The sequence below is a fragment of the Peromyscus eremicus genome, chromosome 2 (genome assembly GCF_949786415.1).
Source record: "Peromyscus eremicus chromosome 2, PerEre_H2_v1, whole genome shotgun sequence".
Taxonomy (NCBI): domain Eukaryota; kingdom Metazoa; phylum Chordata; class Mammalia; order Rodentia; family Cricetidae; genus Peromyscus; species Peromyscus eremicus.
In genome coordinates this window covers 156,092,701-156,109,440 of record NC_081417.1, presented here as the reverse complement: position 1 = coordinate 156,109,440, position 16,740 = coordinate 156,092,701, and the positions used below count along the sequence as shown (strand labels likewise).

The window sequence follows — 16,740 nt, the reverse complement described above, 5'->3', positions numbered from 1 at the left end:
CTGGTGATGACTGCTTTGCCACGGGTCTTCCTGACCGACCAAGTGTCGTACACACCCCTCTCGGTGGCACCTTGTGTCTGAAGCTGGGATGTTCTAGTCTTTGCTGCCCCTCCCCCACCCCACTCTGGCTCCAGTGAGTCACCACACGAAGGAGAGGGGTCACTGTGGCCTCTGTGCTCCTGCCATGCTGCTGTGCCAGATGCTTACTAGCCACACATTTACCCCATGAAGAAGGGACGGCTCAGTGGGTAAAGGCGCTTGCTGCCAAGCCTGAAGACCGGAGTTTGAGCCCCAGAACCCGCATGGTTGAAAGAGAGAACCGACTTTGGCAAGTTGTTCTCTGACCTCCACATATATACCCCAGACACTAAACAAATCAATGTCACTTTTATTTTATTCATTTTTATTTTGAGACAGGGTTTCTCTGTATAGCCCTTGTTGTCTTAGAACTCATTCTGTAGGCCAAACAGGCCTTGAACTCAGAGATCTGTCTGCCTGCTAGGATTAAAGACGTGAGCCACCATGCCTGGCTCAATGTAATTTTCAAAATGGTTAGGAAATCTTCCAGGAGATGGGAGTTTGGTTCCCAGTACCCATGTTAGGCAGCTCACAACCGTCTGTAACTCCAGCTCCAGGGGATCTGATGCCTCTGGCCTCCGTGGGCACCTGCACTCATGTGCGCACACACACACACACACACACACACACACACACACACACACAAGAATACATCTTTAAAAACAAAAAGAAGGAATTTAAGATGGGGAAACTGAGGCTTAGAGGGGTGAAATGAATTTCGCGGAGCCACAGCCCGTGAGGCCCCAGCCTTGGCCCCTCTGCCGCTAGATGGGTCTGTGTTTTCTGGTCCCCAGATGAAGTCGTACTCAAGTTTGAAATGGGCCATGTGAGAGCGCGGAACCTGGCCTATGACACCCTTCCAGTGGTCATCCATGGCAATGGGCCCACCAAGGTAAGGGGGGGCCCAAGTGTGGGAGGAAGCTAGAGTCCCACTTCTGCTTCTGTGGTGACTGCATTCTGGAGTTAGTGCCACTGCTTGGGGTCCTCTGACACAAGCTTGGCCTGGTGCCTGTTTCTCCACTGTAGTGGGCAGTGGTACCCTGTCCATCCCTGCTGGATCACAGGACCCATTAGAGGCCACTGTCCCCATCTAGGCTTTGAGGAAGGTTCCAGAACTATCTTGCTGTTGTGATATGGCATTTATTCACTGAATGAACGTGTATTGGATACCTGCACCAGGGACCAATCCATCATAAATAAAGTGGCTGTCTGTACTCATGGTGTGGGAGGGGCTGGGGCAGATGGTGGCTGGGGACAGCAAACCTAAGTGGTCCTGAAGGACTGGTTTTTGGCTCATAGAAAATTTGTCAGTCACCAGCCTTAGAATCCTGTGGGCAGGAGAAGAAAGAGACCCTAGGGGGAAATGCCGATCTGTGCTGGAGGCGTAACTCAGCTGGCAGAGTGCTTGCCCAAGCATGCCCGAGGACCTGGGTTTGATCACCAGGGACCACATAAACCAGGCATGGTAGTGCATACCTGTAATCTCTGAACTCGGGAGGTAGAAGCAGGAGGATCAGGAATTTAAAGTCATTCTTGGCTACATGGTGAGTTCAAGGCCAGCCTGGACTACTTGAGACTCTTCCCCCCCCCAAAAAAAAAAACCCAGAAGCAAAAGAAAAATGCAGATCTTGGTTCCACCCAGCTCTGCTGCCTAGAATCCTGTGAGGCCCAGTCCCTAGGAATCTGGGTTTTTATAAGGCCCCAACTCCAGGGGTGCTTGCTCTTCTGGGTGAGGGAGCATTCCCCCCAAGACCGTGAAAGATGGCAGGCAGGAGGGAGATGGAATTTGCTAGTTTGGGGGTGTGGCTGGCTTGGCCTTTTCAACTGCATTTGACTCCCAACAGCTGCAGCTGAACTACCTGGGCAACTACATTCCTCGATTCTGGACCTTCGAGACCGGCTGCACTGTGTGTGATGAGGGCCTCCGCAGCCTCAGGGGCATTGGGGTAAGGCCAGGCCTGAGCTGAGGGAGACGGTTGAGGACAGTGCCGTGAGATGGGGCAAAGGGGAAGTGATTCCAAATAGAATGGTGCACTGGTGAGAGGTAAAGAGGCTATTTCTCTGTCTGGGGGAACCACCCAAGTGCCTCTTCCGGGAAGCTCCTCCGGACTGCACAGGCTCCAGCTTCCTTCCTGATGTCCGAGTCCGTTTCTTCTCCCTAGCCCCTTACTCTCCCCTAGCCTCTTCCTATGCTGTGAGCCCTTGTCAGCCTTTATGGCCCAGCTTGAACACCACACCAGCCAGGATCTGGTGTCATGCTATCCACTGGCCCTTGTTAGAGCCTGGGAACTGGTTGTACCTTTCTCAGACAGGCCTCGCCATGTGTCCTGCCAGCCCCACACCTGCATGGCCTGCTTTGATGCTCCGCGACCTGGGCATCTGGCTGCCCACGGCCGTGTGCCTCCACCTGAGGTTTCCTTGGGCTGTGGTAGGGGCTCAGTGGCAGGCAGTGACTAGGCCCTGCATGACTCCTTCTATCCTTCCCTCTGCAGGATGAAGCTCTGCCCACCGTCCTGGTCGGTGTGTTCATTGAGCAGCCCACGCCATTCCTATCCCTGTTTTTCTTGCGGCTGCTGCGCCTACGATACCCCCGGAAACAGATGCGTCTCTTCATTCACAACCATGTGAGTAGAAGCTGCCATGTGGGGCTTGACTCAAGAGCTCAGCCTTAGAGATCCTAAGACCTCTGAGGATCCCATTGAATCTGGGCCAAATGGAAGTGGATAGTGGGCTGTGTCCCCAAATCACTAGGCTGACCAGGTCAGGCGGACTGTGCTTGAATCCCAGCATTGTGACTTTTCTTGGTGGTGTGACCTGGGACACCAACCTTAAGCTCTCTGCTCCTGTTTTCTCACTTATTAAATCAAGATTGGAATTGAGGTAATTGTGGGGGACCCATCCCCACCTTTTCCCTCAGGGTGCTCTTGAGGAGTGAGGGATAAGAGATTTAGATAGAAATATAGAGGGGAGAGACAGATAGAAACACAGGATATCCTCGGGAGGTCCTGGATCCTCATCCACCGGCCCCTTCTGTCTCTTCTAAAGGGCTTTTTAAAGGAATGCCAAGAGTTAGCGCAAAAGACCTCCCCCAGCACAGCCACGCACAGACCCTTCCAAACACCTGGTAACCACGCACATGGTCAGTCCATCCCCTTATGCAGCCCTGCTGGGTAATGCAAGCTCAGATCTCAGTAGGAAACCTCTGTGGGATCCCACAGGTAATCAAACTAAATTGCTGCAGGGGTTAAACAAGTTGACATTGACCTGTGAAGTTCATAGAAGAGTATGGGGGTGGGGAGGATCTGTCTAGCTACTGAGGAGGCCTAGGTGTGAGGGTTGTAAGTTCAATGCCAGCCTAGGCTACATAGTGAGCCTGCCCCTCTCCCATAAAAAAAAACATTTTATAGAGAACTATGGATGTAGCTTAGCTGTAGTATACCTGCCTAGTGTGTGTGGGGACCTTGGGTTCTAAATATTTTAATTTTTAGAATTATGTGTATGTATGTGTGCATGGGCACGTGAGTGCAGGTACCCGTGGAGGCCAGATGAGGGTGTTGGATTCCCTGAAGCTGGAGTGGCAGGTTGTTGTGAGCTGTCTGACATGGGAGCTGGGAACCAAGCTCAGGTCCTCTGGAGGAGCAGCAAGCACCCACTGTTTATCTGTTCGTTCAGTTTTTTTGAGGTGGGGGTTCTCTGTGTAGGCACGGCTGTCATGGAACTTACTATGTAGACCAGGCTAGCCTCAAACTCAGAGATTTGCCTGCTTCTGTCTTCCCAGTGCCAGAGTTTAAGGTGTGAACCACCATGCCTGTCTAGCTCAGCAAGCACCCTTAGTGGCTGAACAATCAGTCTCTTCAATCCCAAATCCTTAGGTTTTATCTATAACAGTAAGGAACGAAAGGGCTGCCCCATTTACAGGCAGCACACAGTGGGTAGGTACCCTTGCACCTTAGTTACCTATCTGTTGCTGTGACAACACACCATGATCAAGGCAACTTATAAAAATAATAGTAAATTGGTTCTAGAAGGTTAGCATGCACGATGGTGGAACATAGGCGTGGTGCCAGGAACTGCTGAGAACTCACATCTAGAATGAATCACAAGCAGCAGGCAGAGAGAGAGCACTAGGGATGGCAGGAGTCTTTTGAAACCTCAAAGCCCACCCCCAGCGACACCTCTGCCGACAAAGCCACACCTCCTAATCCTTCTCAAACAGTTCCACCATCTAGGGACCAAGTGCTCAAACGTATGAGCCTGTGGGGGCCATTCTCTTTCAAACCTCCACACCTTGACTGCTGCCATTTTTGTTTCCTGTCTCCTTAATGCTTGTGGCCTTGAGCTGCTCAAAGTCAAGTTGGTTTCCATTGCTTTAGCACCTTCAGGGAAAATGGGTCCAAGTCCTGAGCCCTGAGCTCTGTGGGGAGCAGGCTTGGTGGTTCAGTACTCTGCTGGCTAGGTGAAGCCTGGGTTCCTCTGCTCTGCTGTGTCTTTGACTGGCCAGATCTTTCCCAGACTATGGGGCCCTTTGTCTTCTCTGAGTCCTGCTCAGCTGTCTTGTCTGTGTCTCCCCTGTATACCTTCCAGCTGCAACAAGATGTCCTGTCCCAGGGACCCACAGTCTCCCACTCAGCTCGGCTCCCTGCCTGGCTTCCTCACACTCACCTCTGATGTACAGCAGGCACCACAGACGGAAAGGCAATGGGACCTGCCCTCACATGCTCCCCTGCATGAACTTCTGCTTTGTATAGAAAGAGAACAGTCACAGACATGAGGACCTACTATGTGCTGGCTCTGACTCACTGCCTGCTCCCAGTGACCTGAGGGAGGAGATATCTTTCCCCAAAGTAGAGACGGGTGAAGGGCCCTGTCCAGGGTCATGAGCTCTTTGTAGCAGGGCAGGTGTTGGTCTACCTCGTGGACCTAACCTGTGATCCTTAGGCCACGTGCATCCCAGGATAGCATTTGTAGATGATGCTGACGTGGTACCACAATGTCAGTAGGTTGGACATCCCTGCTGAGGTTTGGAAATAAAAAGCCTGTTCACTCCATGTCCTGGGAGGCGGGGGCAGGTGGAGACTGTCCATGTATGCATCTAGATCCCCTGGTACATTGGTTGACACCATACCCCAAAGATCATCAGAGCTTCTGGATGTGGGGTTCTTGGGAGGAGGAGCTGTCCTGACAACAGAGCTGTGAAGAGGCCTATGGGGCCTGGCCGGGGAAGATGGGTGTGAAAGGATCACCAGAGAAGGACACCTGACAGATTGAGGGGAACAGAACCGGCTCAGGACACCCCGAGAGCAAGTTCTCGGCGTGAAGGAGATTTCTTTCCCCGGAAGGACAGAGGGCAGGGATAAGGGACAAAGACAGGAGACAGAGGATGAGGGAGAAGGGGAAGGGAACAAGGAATGGGGTATTTGTCTCGGAGGGGACAAAGGACTGCCTCTGGATAGAGAGGAGACAGACGTGGCTCATAGGCAAATGGCGGTTTATAAAGGTACAAGGGGAAACCTGTGTTAGGATGAGATGTTTCATTTTAATCGGGCATGTTAATTAGGTGAGCCAAGGGGGCTTCTGATGGCTGGACTTCAGTACTTTGATAGCTGGACCTTGGTAGTCAGCCTCAGGAGGAGGAAATGGCCAAATAAGAGACTAGCATTAGGAATGTAATCTAATGGGAATGGGGGAGGGGGCGAGGCCTGCCAGAGCCGTGTTTGCGGTGCTCTGGCTGGCTAGGGTCCCTTCAGAGATGCAGGTGGCGCGAGTGTGCCAGAGACAGAGCATCCCCTGGCAAGTGACGGCGGTGCTGTTTCCTGGAACCTCACCCTCATCTGCACCTTGCCGTCCCACCTCCAGGAACAACACCACAAGCCTGAGGTAGAGCAGTTCTTGGCAGAGCACGGCAGTGAGTACCAGTCCGTGAAGCTAGTGGGTCCTGAGGTGCGCATGGCCAACGCGGACGCCAGGAACATGGGCGCGTGAGTCAGGCTTGGGGGTTCTCTTCGTGGATGGTGGTGGGCAGATGGGCCGTGGCATTGGGAGCAGCTCTGTGGTCTCCAGCATATTCCTGTCCCTGTCTGGGTTTCAGGGCTCCCCTGTGAAATGAGGAAGTAGTCTCTGTCAGGACAACTTGGGGACACCCAGATAGTATCATGTGGATTTAGGAAGCAAATTAGGGAAAGGGGAGAGACTGGAGGGCTAGAAGTAGACCAAGGCTGACAGAGACAACCTCTGATTAAAAATACCATGACTCTAGCATTCGGGAAGCAGAGGCAGGTGGAGCTCTTGAGTTCAAGGCCAGCCTGGTCTACAGAACAGTTGCAGGGCTACACAGAGAGAAACCCTGACTCAAAAAACAAACAAACAAACAAACTAAAAATACGATGTCTCCCTAAAGGGGCTTACCTCCCGAGGCCAACCACCTGACTGTGGGAGGATAGAACCGACTCACAGAGTTGTCCTCTGACACCCTGCATGCTGTGGTGTGCTCATACACTAATAATAATAATAATAATAATAATAATAATAATAATAATAATAAATAAACCAGAACAAAATCAAAGACACAAGAAGCCACTGACGCAGGGCTGGGGATGCTGGTAGAGTGATTGCCTAGCATGCATGGTGAAACTCTTGTGTTTGATCCTCAGTACCACATAAACTGGCCCTGGTAGTAAACACCTGAAATTAGGCAGGAGGGTCAGGAGTTCAAGGTCATCCTCAGGTACATAGCTAACTTAAGGCCAGCTTGGGCTACATGCCGTTTCAAAAAAATTAAATTCCTCTGTCTCGCCAGGTGGTGGTGGTACAGGCCTTTAATCCCAGCACTGGCAAGGCAGAGGCAGGTAGATCTCTGAATTTTGGGCTACAGAGCGAGTTCCAGGACAGGCTCCAAAGCTACACAGAGAAAAAAAAAAAAAAAAGAAATCCTCTGTCTTAGTCTGGGGCTGGCAAACGTCCCTGAGAGGGCTGGATAGTTACCGGCTCTGCCAGTCTGCAAGGCGGGCTCTGTCGCCCTTGCCGAGCTCTCCGCCCTTGTCCCATGAAGATGGCCACTGGTGTATAATGAATGAGTGGGATTGGGTTCCAGAAAGATTTTATTTCGGGATACTGAAATTTGACTTCCTCGAAGGAAAGCATAATTTGCTTTTGATCCCCACCGCGCACACACACTTTCCTAGTCATTTAAGAACAGAGAACCATTCTTAGCTTCGGGGCAGAACAAAGCTGGCAGTGGGGAGCTTCAGGGCAGGGACTGTCATTTTCTGAACCCTGGACTAGTTGAACAAAAGGGACATTTTTAGGAGGTTTTGGCATTTTGATGCAGGGTTTCATACAGCTCAGTCTGGCCTCAAACTCCCCGTGTATCCAAAGCTGGCCTTAAAGTTAAGATTCTTCTGTCCCTAGTGCTGTGATTACAGGTGTGCACCATCGTACCCAGCAGCATACTTCAAAAAAATTATTATTATTATTAATTATATTATTTAGGAGAAAAGTTCAAGACAGGGTTTCTCTGTGTAACAGTCCTGGCTGTCCTGGAACTCACTCTGTAGAGCAGGCTGGCCTCGAACTCAGTTAACCTGCCTCTGTCTCCCGAGTGCTGGGACTGAAGGTGTGCACCACCATCACCCAGCCTGGTCTTATTATTTTTTTAATGTGGGGTACTAGAAATAAACCCAGGGCCTCATACATGCCAGGCAAGTGCTCTGCCCCGATGGATACCCCAGCTTCCGCTGGTGCTAGCTGCCCAGTTGCTCTCAAGACATGCAGCACGGAGCCCCATCCGGTGGGCTGTGCTTCCCCCAGATCAAACCTTTGCCATTGCCGAGTCCTTGACCTGAGAGCTAAGAAGCCTGGGGTCTGGGTATTGGGGTTGGAGGAGGACCTTTGAGGTCCCAGCCTGCACCTGAGTTCACAGGAGTTCTAAGGCCCTTTGCCAAACTGTAATGACAGATATGGTGTCTCTGGGGAAGTTCTGGGACCAGCCTGAGATGCGGTGATGACCTCCTTCTTCCTCTGCCCTTCACCCTTTTTCCTGTCACAGAGACCTGTGCCGCCAGGACCAGACTTGCACCTACTACTTCAGCGTGGATGCTGATGTGGCTCTGACGGAGCCAGACAGCCTACGGCTCCTGATTGAGCAAAACAAGTGAGAGTGTGGGTGGTCCCCAGCAAAGCCTGGTCAAATAGAAGCCCCTTGACTTTCTCCCCCTCTTCTTGGGCCTCCCAGCCTGAAAACTCCAAGGGCTGACAGACCGGCACCTTCCTGAGTCTGTCCCTAGCGTAGGAGGGGTGAGGTTTCTGATGAGCCAGGCCTGTCCTGCCCCAATGACAAGGGTAGAGATCCCAGTGTGCAAATCACAGGTTGCTCGGCCCCTCCCCTTCCCCATCCTCAGTATTGTCCACCCCTACCCCCTACTCAGGAATGTCATCGCCCCACTCATGACCCGCCATGGGAGGCTTTGGTCCAACTTCTGGGGAGCACTGAGTGCAGATGGGTACTACGCCCGCTCCGAGGACTACGTGGACATTGTGCAGGGTCGGCGTGTGTGAGTACCCATCACCTTCATCGCTTCTCCTGGGTTTGTGGTACCTCCCTCCCTGCATTCCTGTTCTGGTTGCCCTCAAGCAAAGAGGACTAGAGTCAGACATGCAGAAGAAATCCTAAAAGTTGTCTTGGGCTCCCAGGCCCAGGGTGGGAGAGGAGATTAGCACTGTCGAATTTAGGATTTAACTCAGCAGTAGAATGTTTGCAAGGCCCTGGGTCTGGGCCCAGCACTGAAACAAGATAAAAGACGGATTTGTAAAGACAGCTTAGATCTGGCAAGATGACTCGGTGAGTAAGGGCACCTGTCGCCAAGCTTGACAACTGGAGTTTGATCCCTGAGACACACATGATAGAAGGAGAGAAACAGCTCCGAGAAAGTTGTTCTCTGATCTCCACACATGTCCTATGGCGTGTTCTCTCTCTCTCTCTCTCTCTCTCTCTCTCTCTCTCTCTCTCTCTCTCTCTCACATGCATGTATACAAAATAAAATAAAAACATAAAAAAAATGCAGATTAGCACCCTCAGATGAATGCCCCCCTCAAACACCGGCTATGACCTCAAGTTCAATAGACTTGAACTCCTGATTCTCCTGCCTCCCTCTCCCAAGTTCTGGGATTATAGATGTGTGCCACCACACCCAGCTTGTTCATATTTTTGATACAACCTTTTCTTTCTGGCTCCAGGCTGTGAGTCCTCCTGCTAGACTGTGACCCTCTTATTTCCTCTCTCTCCTGCAGCGGCGTCTGGAACGTGCCTTACATCTCAAACATCTACCTGATTAAGGGCAGTGCCCTGCGGGCTGAGCTGCGGCACGTAGACCTGTTCCACTACAGCAAGCTGGATGCCGACATGAGTTTCTGTGCCAATGTCCGGCAGCAGGTCAGTGTGGCTTTTGGGAGGTCCTTGTGCCAGGAGTGTGGTCCTCCAGCCTTGACCAGCACACTGGGCTATCTTGTCACGTAGGCCCAGGAGCTCTGAGGGGCCAACATGGACTTCTGGGCACTGGGTGTGAGGCTGGTCCTCAGGTCTGCAGGGACCTGGTGTTGCACTGTCTGTGTATTTTTTGTGTGTTTTGTTGATGTATCAAGATAGAACCTTTAGCCTACAATAGACACGAACTCCTGATCCTCCTACCTCAGTCTCCCAAATTCTGGGAATAGAGATGTGTACCACCACATCCAACTTATTTATAAATTTGATATAGCCTAAAGGTGCCTCAGTGTATCCTGAGAAGTATGTCTGTCCAAGAGACCTTCACATCATCTTCATCTTTTTGATGTGTGTAATTTTTTTTTGTTTTGTTTTGTTTTGTTTTCTTTCTTTCTTTTTTTTTCAAGACAGGGCTGTCCTGGAACTCGATCTGTAGACCAGGCTGGCCTCGAACTCAGAGATCTGCCTGCCTCTGCCTCCCTAGTGCTAGGATTAAAGGTGTGGGCCACCACTGCCTGGCTTTGTATATTGTTTTGAAACAGGATCATACTGGCTTTGAACTCATGATCCTCCTGCTTCTGCTCCCTGAGTGCTAGGATAGGAGAAGCATGTGCCGTGACACCTGGTTCCACTGTATATTTGTTTGTGATTTTTTTTTTCTAGTGTTGGGATCAAACTGAGTGTCTCACTCGGTAATGTGAATTTTTCCTCTCTCTCCCTCTCTCTCTCTCTCTCTCTCTCTCTCTCTCTCTCTCTCTCTCTGTGTCATGGAGTCAATTTTCTCTCTCCACCTTTACATGGGTCCCACGGATTGCACTCGGGGTGTCAAGCTTTATCCACTGAGCCTTCTCACCTGCCCTGATGAATTTGTTTCAATCAACAGTATGGTTCGGTTTTTCCCTGTGACCAACATGTCAGGATCGTAGCCCTTGGGAGTGCTCTTGCCCTACAGGCTTGAGGCTCTGGGTTCAATCCCCAGTGCTGCAAACAAGAAATGGGGGAGAGAGTCCTTTTCTCTTATATTCAGTCCTCCGGGAAGCCTTCCCTGATTGCATCCCCAGGGGTGTGCCGGGTGCTGGGACACACACTGTTCTCATATGTCTTTAATCTTGTCAGCTTGAATCTGGTGGTGGAACCCTGCACTGCTCCTCCCCGGGGTCTGCAGGGTGAGGAGGCTTGTCTAACCATCTACTCTCCGCAGGAGGTGTTCATGTTCCTGACCAACCGACACACCTTTGGCCATCTGCTGTCCCTGGATAACTACCAGACCACCCACCTCCATAATGATCTCTGGGAGGTGTTCAGCAACCCTGAGGTGAGACCTGGGTGGGTGGACCTGGACTGGGAGTCACAGAGACTCCAGTTCAGTGGTCTTGTGGCCAGAGACGCCTGCGTGACCTGTTCTCCACATGTCCAAGTTCACCTCCAGAGCGCTCTTCTCTGCTAGTACAGAGGGAGCCTTAGACACATCGCCCTCTAGTGGTGCAGGGAGCTCTGACTTATTTGAGCCTTTTTAACCTTTGGGCCACACTTACTTAGATTCTAAAATTGTTCTTGCGTGGCTTGGCTTACCTCTGAGGATGTCTCAGTGATCAAGTGTCACAAGCAGCAGTTGTGACAGTATATGACAGTATACCTAAATGATGGGGTATGTGGCTGACGTGGGCATTTGTACATGCCTATACACAGCCACATCCAGACCCACAAATGTACATGAAGGTGCAGATGTGAGATCCTGTATATCCAGATAACACTCTCACACCCAGCAGGCACATATGATAACCTGTTGGCTTCTTATTTTTGTTGTTTTTTTCAAGACAGGGTTCCTCTGTGTAGTTTTGGTGCCTGTCCTGGATCTCACTGTATAGACCAGGCTGGCCTTGAACTCACAGAGATCCTCCTGGCTCTGCCTCTTGAGTGCTGTGATTAAAGGCATGCGCCACCACCGCCCGGCCTGCCAGCCTCTCTTGAGTTCATACCTACTCATGTTTTGAGGGACCTGAAGGCTGGAGGCTCCCTGGGAGCATCCCAGGCTATTAAGCTTAAGGTGACCACAGCTGACTCAGGCCAGGCCTGGGAACCCCATTCCATGTTGCATTCTCTACAGGACTGGAAAGAGAAGTACATCCATGAGAATTACACCAAGGCTCTGGCGGGAAAGCTGGTGGAGACGGTAAGGGGTTCATATCCCACTGTTGCTGCCCTGGGATCCATGGGAGTGGAGCTTGAATGTGAGGGAAGATGGAAGAGGAACCATTCAGTCTGTCTGCTCTGGCAGTGCTTGGGGTGGATTGGCCTCTCCCTCAGCAGCCCTTTCCAGCTGAGGTCTGTAGACACTTTTGACAAGAAGGATGGAACTGCTGGGCATGGTGGTGTAGGCCTGTAATATCAGAATTCAGGAGATGGAGGCAGAAGGATGGGGAATTCAAGGAAGAGTTCGAGGGACCATCCCCACATGCTGCCTCCGAGCCAAGAACGAGGGGTGGGGGCTCTGTCCTGTCACTCACATCTGCAGTCCCTGCCCTAGGTGTACACTCTCCCGTGGCTGATGGGAGCTGTGGCTGTAACCTTGGCTGGAAAGTCCATCCGAGCTCTGTCCCTCTTCCGCCCCTCACTCAGTCTAACCAGCATCCACTGAGCCCTCCCTTCTCGGGGACACTCAGTGAGTTCCCCTGAGGCTTGGTGAGGGGCTGGGGGAGACTCACCAGGATCTCCGTCTTCCCTCTTCCCAGCCTTGTCCGGATGTCTACTGGTTCCCCATCTTCACGGAGACGGCCTGTGATGAGCTGGTGGAGGAGATGGAGCACTATGGCCAGTGGTCTCTGGGTGATAACAAGGTAGTGCCATAGACGCCTGGGAGGCGGGGGAGACTGCCTTCATCCCGGATGCCCTGCTAGGCTCTTCTGGTCACCTAGCCAGCCTGCCCAGGACTCTTTACTTTCGGGTGCAAGCAGGCAAGAACACAAGATTTAGAAACTGGGAGTGTTGGTCCCCAAGCAGACATTGCCAGTTGTGTGGCTTTGAGCTGCCTTACAGCGAGGCTCAGAGTTTTCCCTTCCGGCTTGGTGTTTGAATGCTTCAGCTCCCTGCCCCAGGCAAGCATGTGAAATGGGGAGACGTGGACCAATGGGAGACAAAGGGCATTGGGTACCAGGTCCAAGTTCTTTAGACATCTGATGCAAGTGGCATGGCGAACATTTGTTCTCAGAAGGAGGAGTCCCTTGCCTACACACAACTTGGGAACCTTCGGCATTGCCTTTAAAGATGCACAAGTTCCTAGATCTGTGTGCCCCCAGTCGGCTGATCTCTGACCCTGCTGTGCTCCTGGTTACCTGCCTAACCTAGGTATTTCGGTGTCTGGGCAGACAGGGACAGTCCATGGACCCTGAGCCTCAGTGAATAGTGGCCCTTCCCTCCCCACTCCCCCGTTTCTATGCCATTTCTAAGAGGCTTCAAACACTGTGTAACTCAGTGGCAGAGCACCTGCTTAGTGTTGCAAGATTCTGGGTTCGGTTCTCAGCACCAAGACAACCCCCAAAGTACCCGTTCATTGTCTCCTAGTTCCTGAGGGCCAGAATCCAGGCATGCCTTACCCGGGTCCTCTGCTGGGGCCTCACAAAGCTGCAGAATCGGGGTCTGCTGGAGTTGTTCTTTATCTATGGATTGAAGTCTCATTATCAGCTCATGATGTTGTTGGAGCAAGTCAGTTCCCTAAAGCTGGAGAACTTGGGACAGCTAGGTTCTCCAAGGCCAGCAGGCACCATGACCTGTCTACCCAAGATTCTCCTTTAAAAGGTTCTCGGGATAGATCTGACTACCCAGGATAACCTTTCTGTTGATTAACCCCTGGGACTAGGACTTCAGTGACACCTGCAACCCCTTTCCTCTTTGTCATATAATGTCCCGTCCTGTGCCAAGGTCAAGGGGAAGGAATGAGTCAGAGGCTGGGTATCTAGGCATGGGAGTCCGGTGTCATCTTGGATTCTCTCTCCGTGGTTGCTTCCAGGACAACCGTATCCAGGGCGGCTATGAAAACGTCCCCACTATTGACATCCACATGAACCAGATCACCTTTGAGCGGGAGTGGCACAAGTTCCTGGTGGAGTACATCGCCCCCATGACAGAGAAGCTCTACCCTGGCTACTACACCAGGGTGGGTCTGCCTGGACGCAGCGGGATGGGGGATGGTGGGCACAGTTCCAGCTTTAGGGAGACGCTAGACATTTTGGTCCCCACACTAGAGTAATATCTCCACACTGTCAGGTGAGGTACGGAGGGGAATGGTGCGTGTGTGTGTGTGTGTGTGTGTGTGTGTGTGTGTATGTGTGTGTGTGTGTGTACACTAAGCCTCTGGGTGGGGCATTGAGAGGCACTTATGGGTCCAGTATGCTGCCCTAGGCTCTGACTGTGCCTCTTGTGAATCATTCCTATGTTAGTTATTTATTGGGACTGGGGATCAAGTTAGATCCCCAGCTCTTTATTTTTGTTGCTTTTTTTTTTTTTTTTTTTTTTAATTTTTCAAGACAGGGTTTCTCTGTGTAGCCTGGAACTCACACTGTAGCTCAGGATGGCCTCTAACTCAAAGAGATCCACCTGCCTCTGCCTCCCGAGTGCTGGGATTAAAGGTGTGTGCCGGGACACCACCTCCTGGCTTCAGAAATCGGTCTTTTGAGACAGGGTCTCTCTATGTAGAGCAGGCTGGCCTTGAAACTTGAGATGCTCCTCCTTGCAGAGCTGGGACTACAGGTGTGAACCACCAGGCCTAAATCCTGGTTCTCCTTTTTCCTTTTTGTTTTGAGACAAGGTCCCACTGACTTGCTCAAGCTGACCTAGAACTCACTTTGTAGTGCAGGCAGGCCTAGGACTTTGGACCCTCTTGCCTCAGCTTCACGAGTAACTTGGACTCTGAATGTGCACCTCCTGGTTCAGCATTCTGTGCCTTTATCTTTGTTTGTGAATTTATTCTTTTTAAAATGTATTTTTAAGTATATGTAGCTGTGTATACTTGCGTATGGGTGCTTGAGGGATCAAGAGAGGTGCTGGATCCTCTGGAACTGGAGTTACAGATAGCTGTGAGCCACCATGTGGCACTGGGAACCAAATCTAGGTCCTCTGCAAGAGCATGAAGCGCTCTTGACCACTGAGCCGTCTCTCCAGCCCTGTGCTCTGTGTATTTAAACCTCGTCTTCCTTCTCCCACTAGTCCACCAGGGAAACCGTTCAGCTGGCCGCAAGCCCTTTCCATTCCCTACTGTCTCTCTGTGTATTTAAACCTCGTCTTCCTTCTCCCACTAGTCCACCAGGGAAACCGTTCAGCTGGCCGCAAGCCCTTTCCATTCCCTACTGTCTCTCTGGTGGCGTCATTGACAAGTCTGTCCTCATGCATGCCAAGCAAGCGCTCCACCAGTGAGCTCTACCTCCTCGCCCCCCTTTTCCTGGCCTTTTGAGGCAGGGTCTTTCTGTATAGCCTAGGTTTGGCTAGAACTTGCTATGTAGACCCAGGCTGGCCTTGAATTTGAAGCAGTTCCCTTGCCTCACAGGCATGCCTGACTTTTTAACTTCATGTGTGTGAGTGTTTCGCCTGCATGGGTGTCTGTGGACCACAGTGTACAGTGCTTGAGGAGGACAGAAGAGGTTGTCAGGTTCCCTGGCACTGGACTGGCGTTACTGATGGTTGTGAGTCACCATGTGGGTGCTGGGAATCTAACCTGGGTCCTCTGGAAGAGCACACCTTCTCTAGTGTAGCTGGGCTCATTCCCAGGGAAGCATTAGTCTATATAATGGCCAGAAAGGGCAAACAGAGTTGGAGTCATTGCTATCTCAATCTGACTCCTTTCCTTCCTCTCCCTTCCCATCTCCCTCCCTCCCTCCCTCCCTCTTTTCCTTACATTCTTCCTGGGACTCTTCCGTGCCAGCTGCTGCCCCAGGCACTGGTATTAAGTAGCCCCACGCTCTGAGAGTGAACAGCACAGCAGAGTAGATGGGAGCTCACTGTACGCTCTGCCTCTCCTTGGCCCTCCCAGCCTCTCTTGACAGATGTCGGCTTTCCTGTCCCCTGCCCTGTCACAGGCCCAGTTTGATCTCGCCTTTGTTGTGCGCTATAAGCCTGACGAGCAGCCTTCATTAATGCCTCACCACGATGCCTCCACCTTCACCGTCAACATCGCCCTCAACAGGGTCGGGGAAGATTATGAGGTGAGCACAGGGCCTCGGGGCTCCGAGGCTGGCGGAGGGAGGAGCCAGGCTCCGGTGAGCAAAGGGCCCAGGGGCTTGGAGGAAAATGGTGCCAGGTGTGTGGGGAGAGCTTCCTGGGAAAGTGTGATCAAGGCACAGTTCGGCAGCGTAAGCATCTTCACAGGAGCTGGAGCACAAACTCCAGGAGGTCTGGGCAGTGGTTCTGCACCCTGACTTCTTCCTCAGTAGCCCTGTGCCCTCTAACAGGTTTCTTGGCTTCTCTGTTTCCTTCTGTTTTCATATGAGTTGTGAGAACAAGTGAGGGGACCCAGGTCATGGCTTATAAGAAACCCCAGTACATACTCAATGAGTGACAGGTACTGGTGAAGGAGTCTGGGGTTCTCCTTATGAGAAGGAAGAAGGCTTTTTGGGGGGGAGTGTGGGGACTGTTAGCCTTGGCGTAGGGCACAAACTTGTGGCTGCAAGAAAGAGCTATGGAAACCAAGAAGACATCGAGGTCAAGAAAAGCCATTCTGAGGGCCTCAGCGAGGCCTCTGCGTAGGGCCAGTTAGTGAGCTAGCTTGGCCTCCATCCATTCCTTATGCAGTTAAAAAAAAAAATTGACTTGAGAGAGAGCCTTACACTGTAGCTTTGGCTGGACTCGAACTCACAGAGATCTGCCTGACTCTCCCTCCTCAGTGCTGGGATTAAGGGCGTGCACCATCAAGCCCAGCTACAACTATTTTTTTTTTTTTTTTTTTTTTTTTAGTTCTTTTGGACTTACTTGGCCCTGGTCTAGGCACTGTGAAGGACACCCATAAAAACAACTGTGTTGGGACTGGAGATGTGTGTGGCTCTGTGGGTAGCGTGATGGATTGCCTGTCGTGTACAAACCTCTGGGTTCATTCCCAAACTCCATAAAACCAGGCATGCTGGTGCACACCTGAACTTAGGAATGAGAGGCAAGAAGATCAGAATTCAAGGCTGTCCTCAGCTACCTAGCAAGTTTGA

The 16,740-nt window shown here is 51.6% G+C and overlaps 1 protein-coding gene and 1 long non-coding RNA gene across 3 annotated transcripts in view; one reads left to right on the top strand and one right to left on the bottom strand.

The window, feature by feature from the left end:
• Positions 1-16,740, bottom strand: part of LOC131904283 (uncharacterized) — a 30,581-nt gene that overhangs the window by 6,052 nt on the left and 7,789 nt on the right. Inside the window, exon 1 of one of the 2 annotated variants that reach the window (XR_009377720.1) lies at positions 10,410-10,532. The exons of the other annotated variant lie outside the window; for it this stretch is intronic. This is a non-coding gene — a long non-coding RNA (uncharacterized LOC131904283). Of the gene's footprint in view, positions 1-10,409; positions 10,533-16,740 lie in introns of those variants that run through there. 2 annotated transcript variants of the gene reach the window in all.
• Positions 1-16,740, top strand: part of Plod1 (procollagen-lysine,2-oxoglutarate 5-dioxygenase 1) — a 29,959-nt gene that overhangs the window by 10,925 nt on the left and 2,294 nt on the right. Inside the window, exons 7-18 of the mRNA XM_059255356.1 lie at positions 873-970; positions 1,923-2,024; positions 2,571-2,702; positions 5,935-6,056; positions 8,123-8,227; positions 8,502-8,627; positions 9,364-9,505; positions 10,758-10,871; positions 11,664-11,729; positions 12,289-12,393; positions 13,563-13,709; positions 15,625-15,750. Coding sequence (XP_059111339.1) covers positions 873-970; positions 1,923-2,024; positions 2,571-2,702; positions 5,935-6,056; positions 8,123-8,227; positions 8,502-8,627; positions 9,364-9,505; positions 10,758-10,871; positions 11,664-11,729; positions 12,289-12,393; positions 13,563-13,709; positions 15,625-15,750 — 1,385 coding nt within the window. The remainder of the gene's footprint in view (positions 1-872; positions 971-1,922; positions 2,025-2,570; positions 2,703-5,934; positions 6,057-8,122; positions 8,228-8,501; positions 8,628-9,363; positions 9,506-10,757; positions 10,872-11,663; positions 11,730-12,288; positions 12,394-13,562; positions 13,710-15,624; positions 15,751-16,740) is intronic.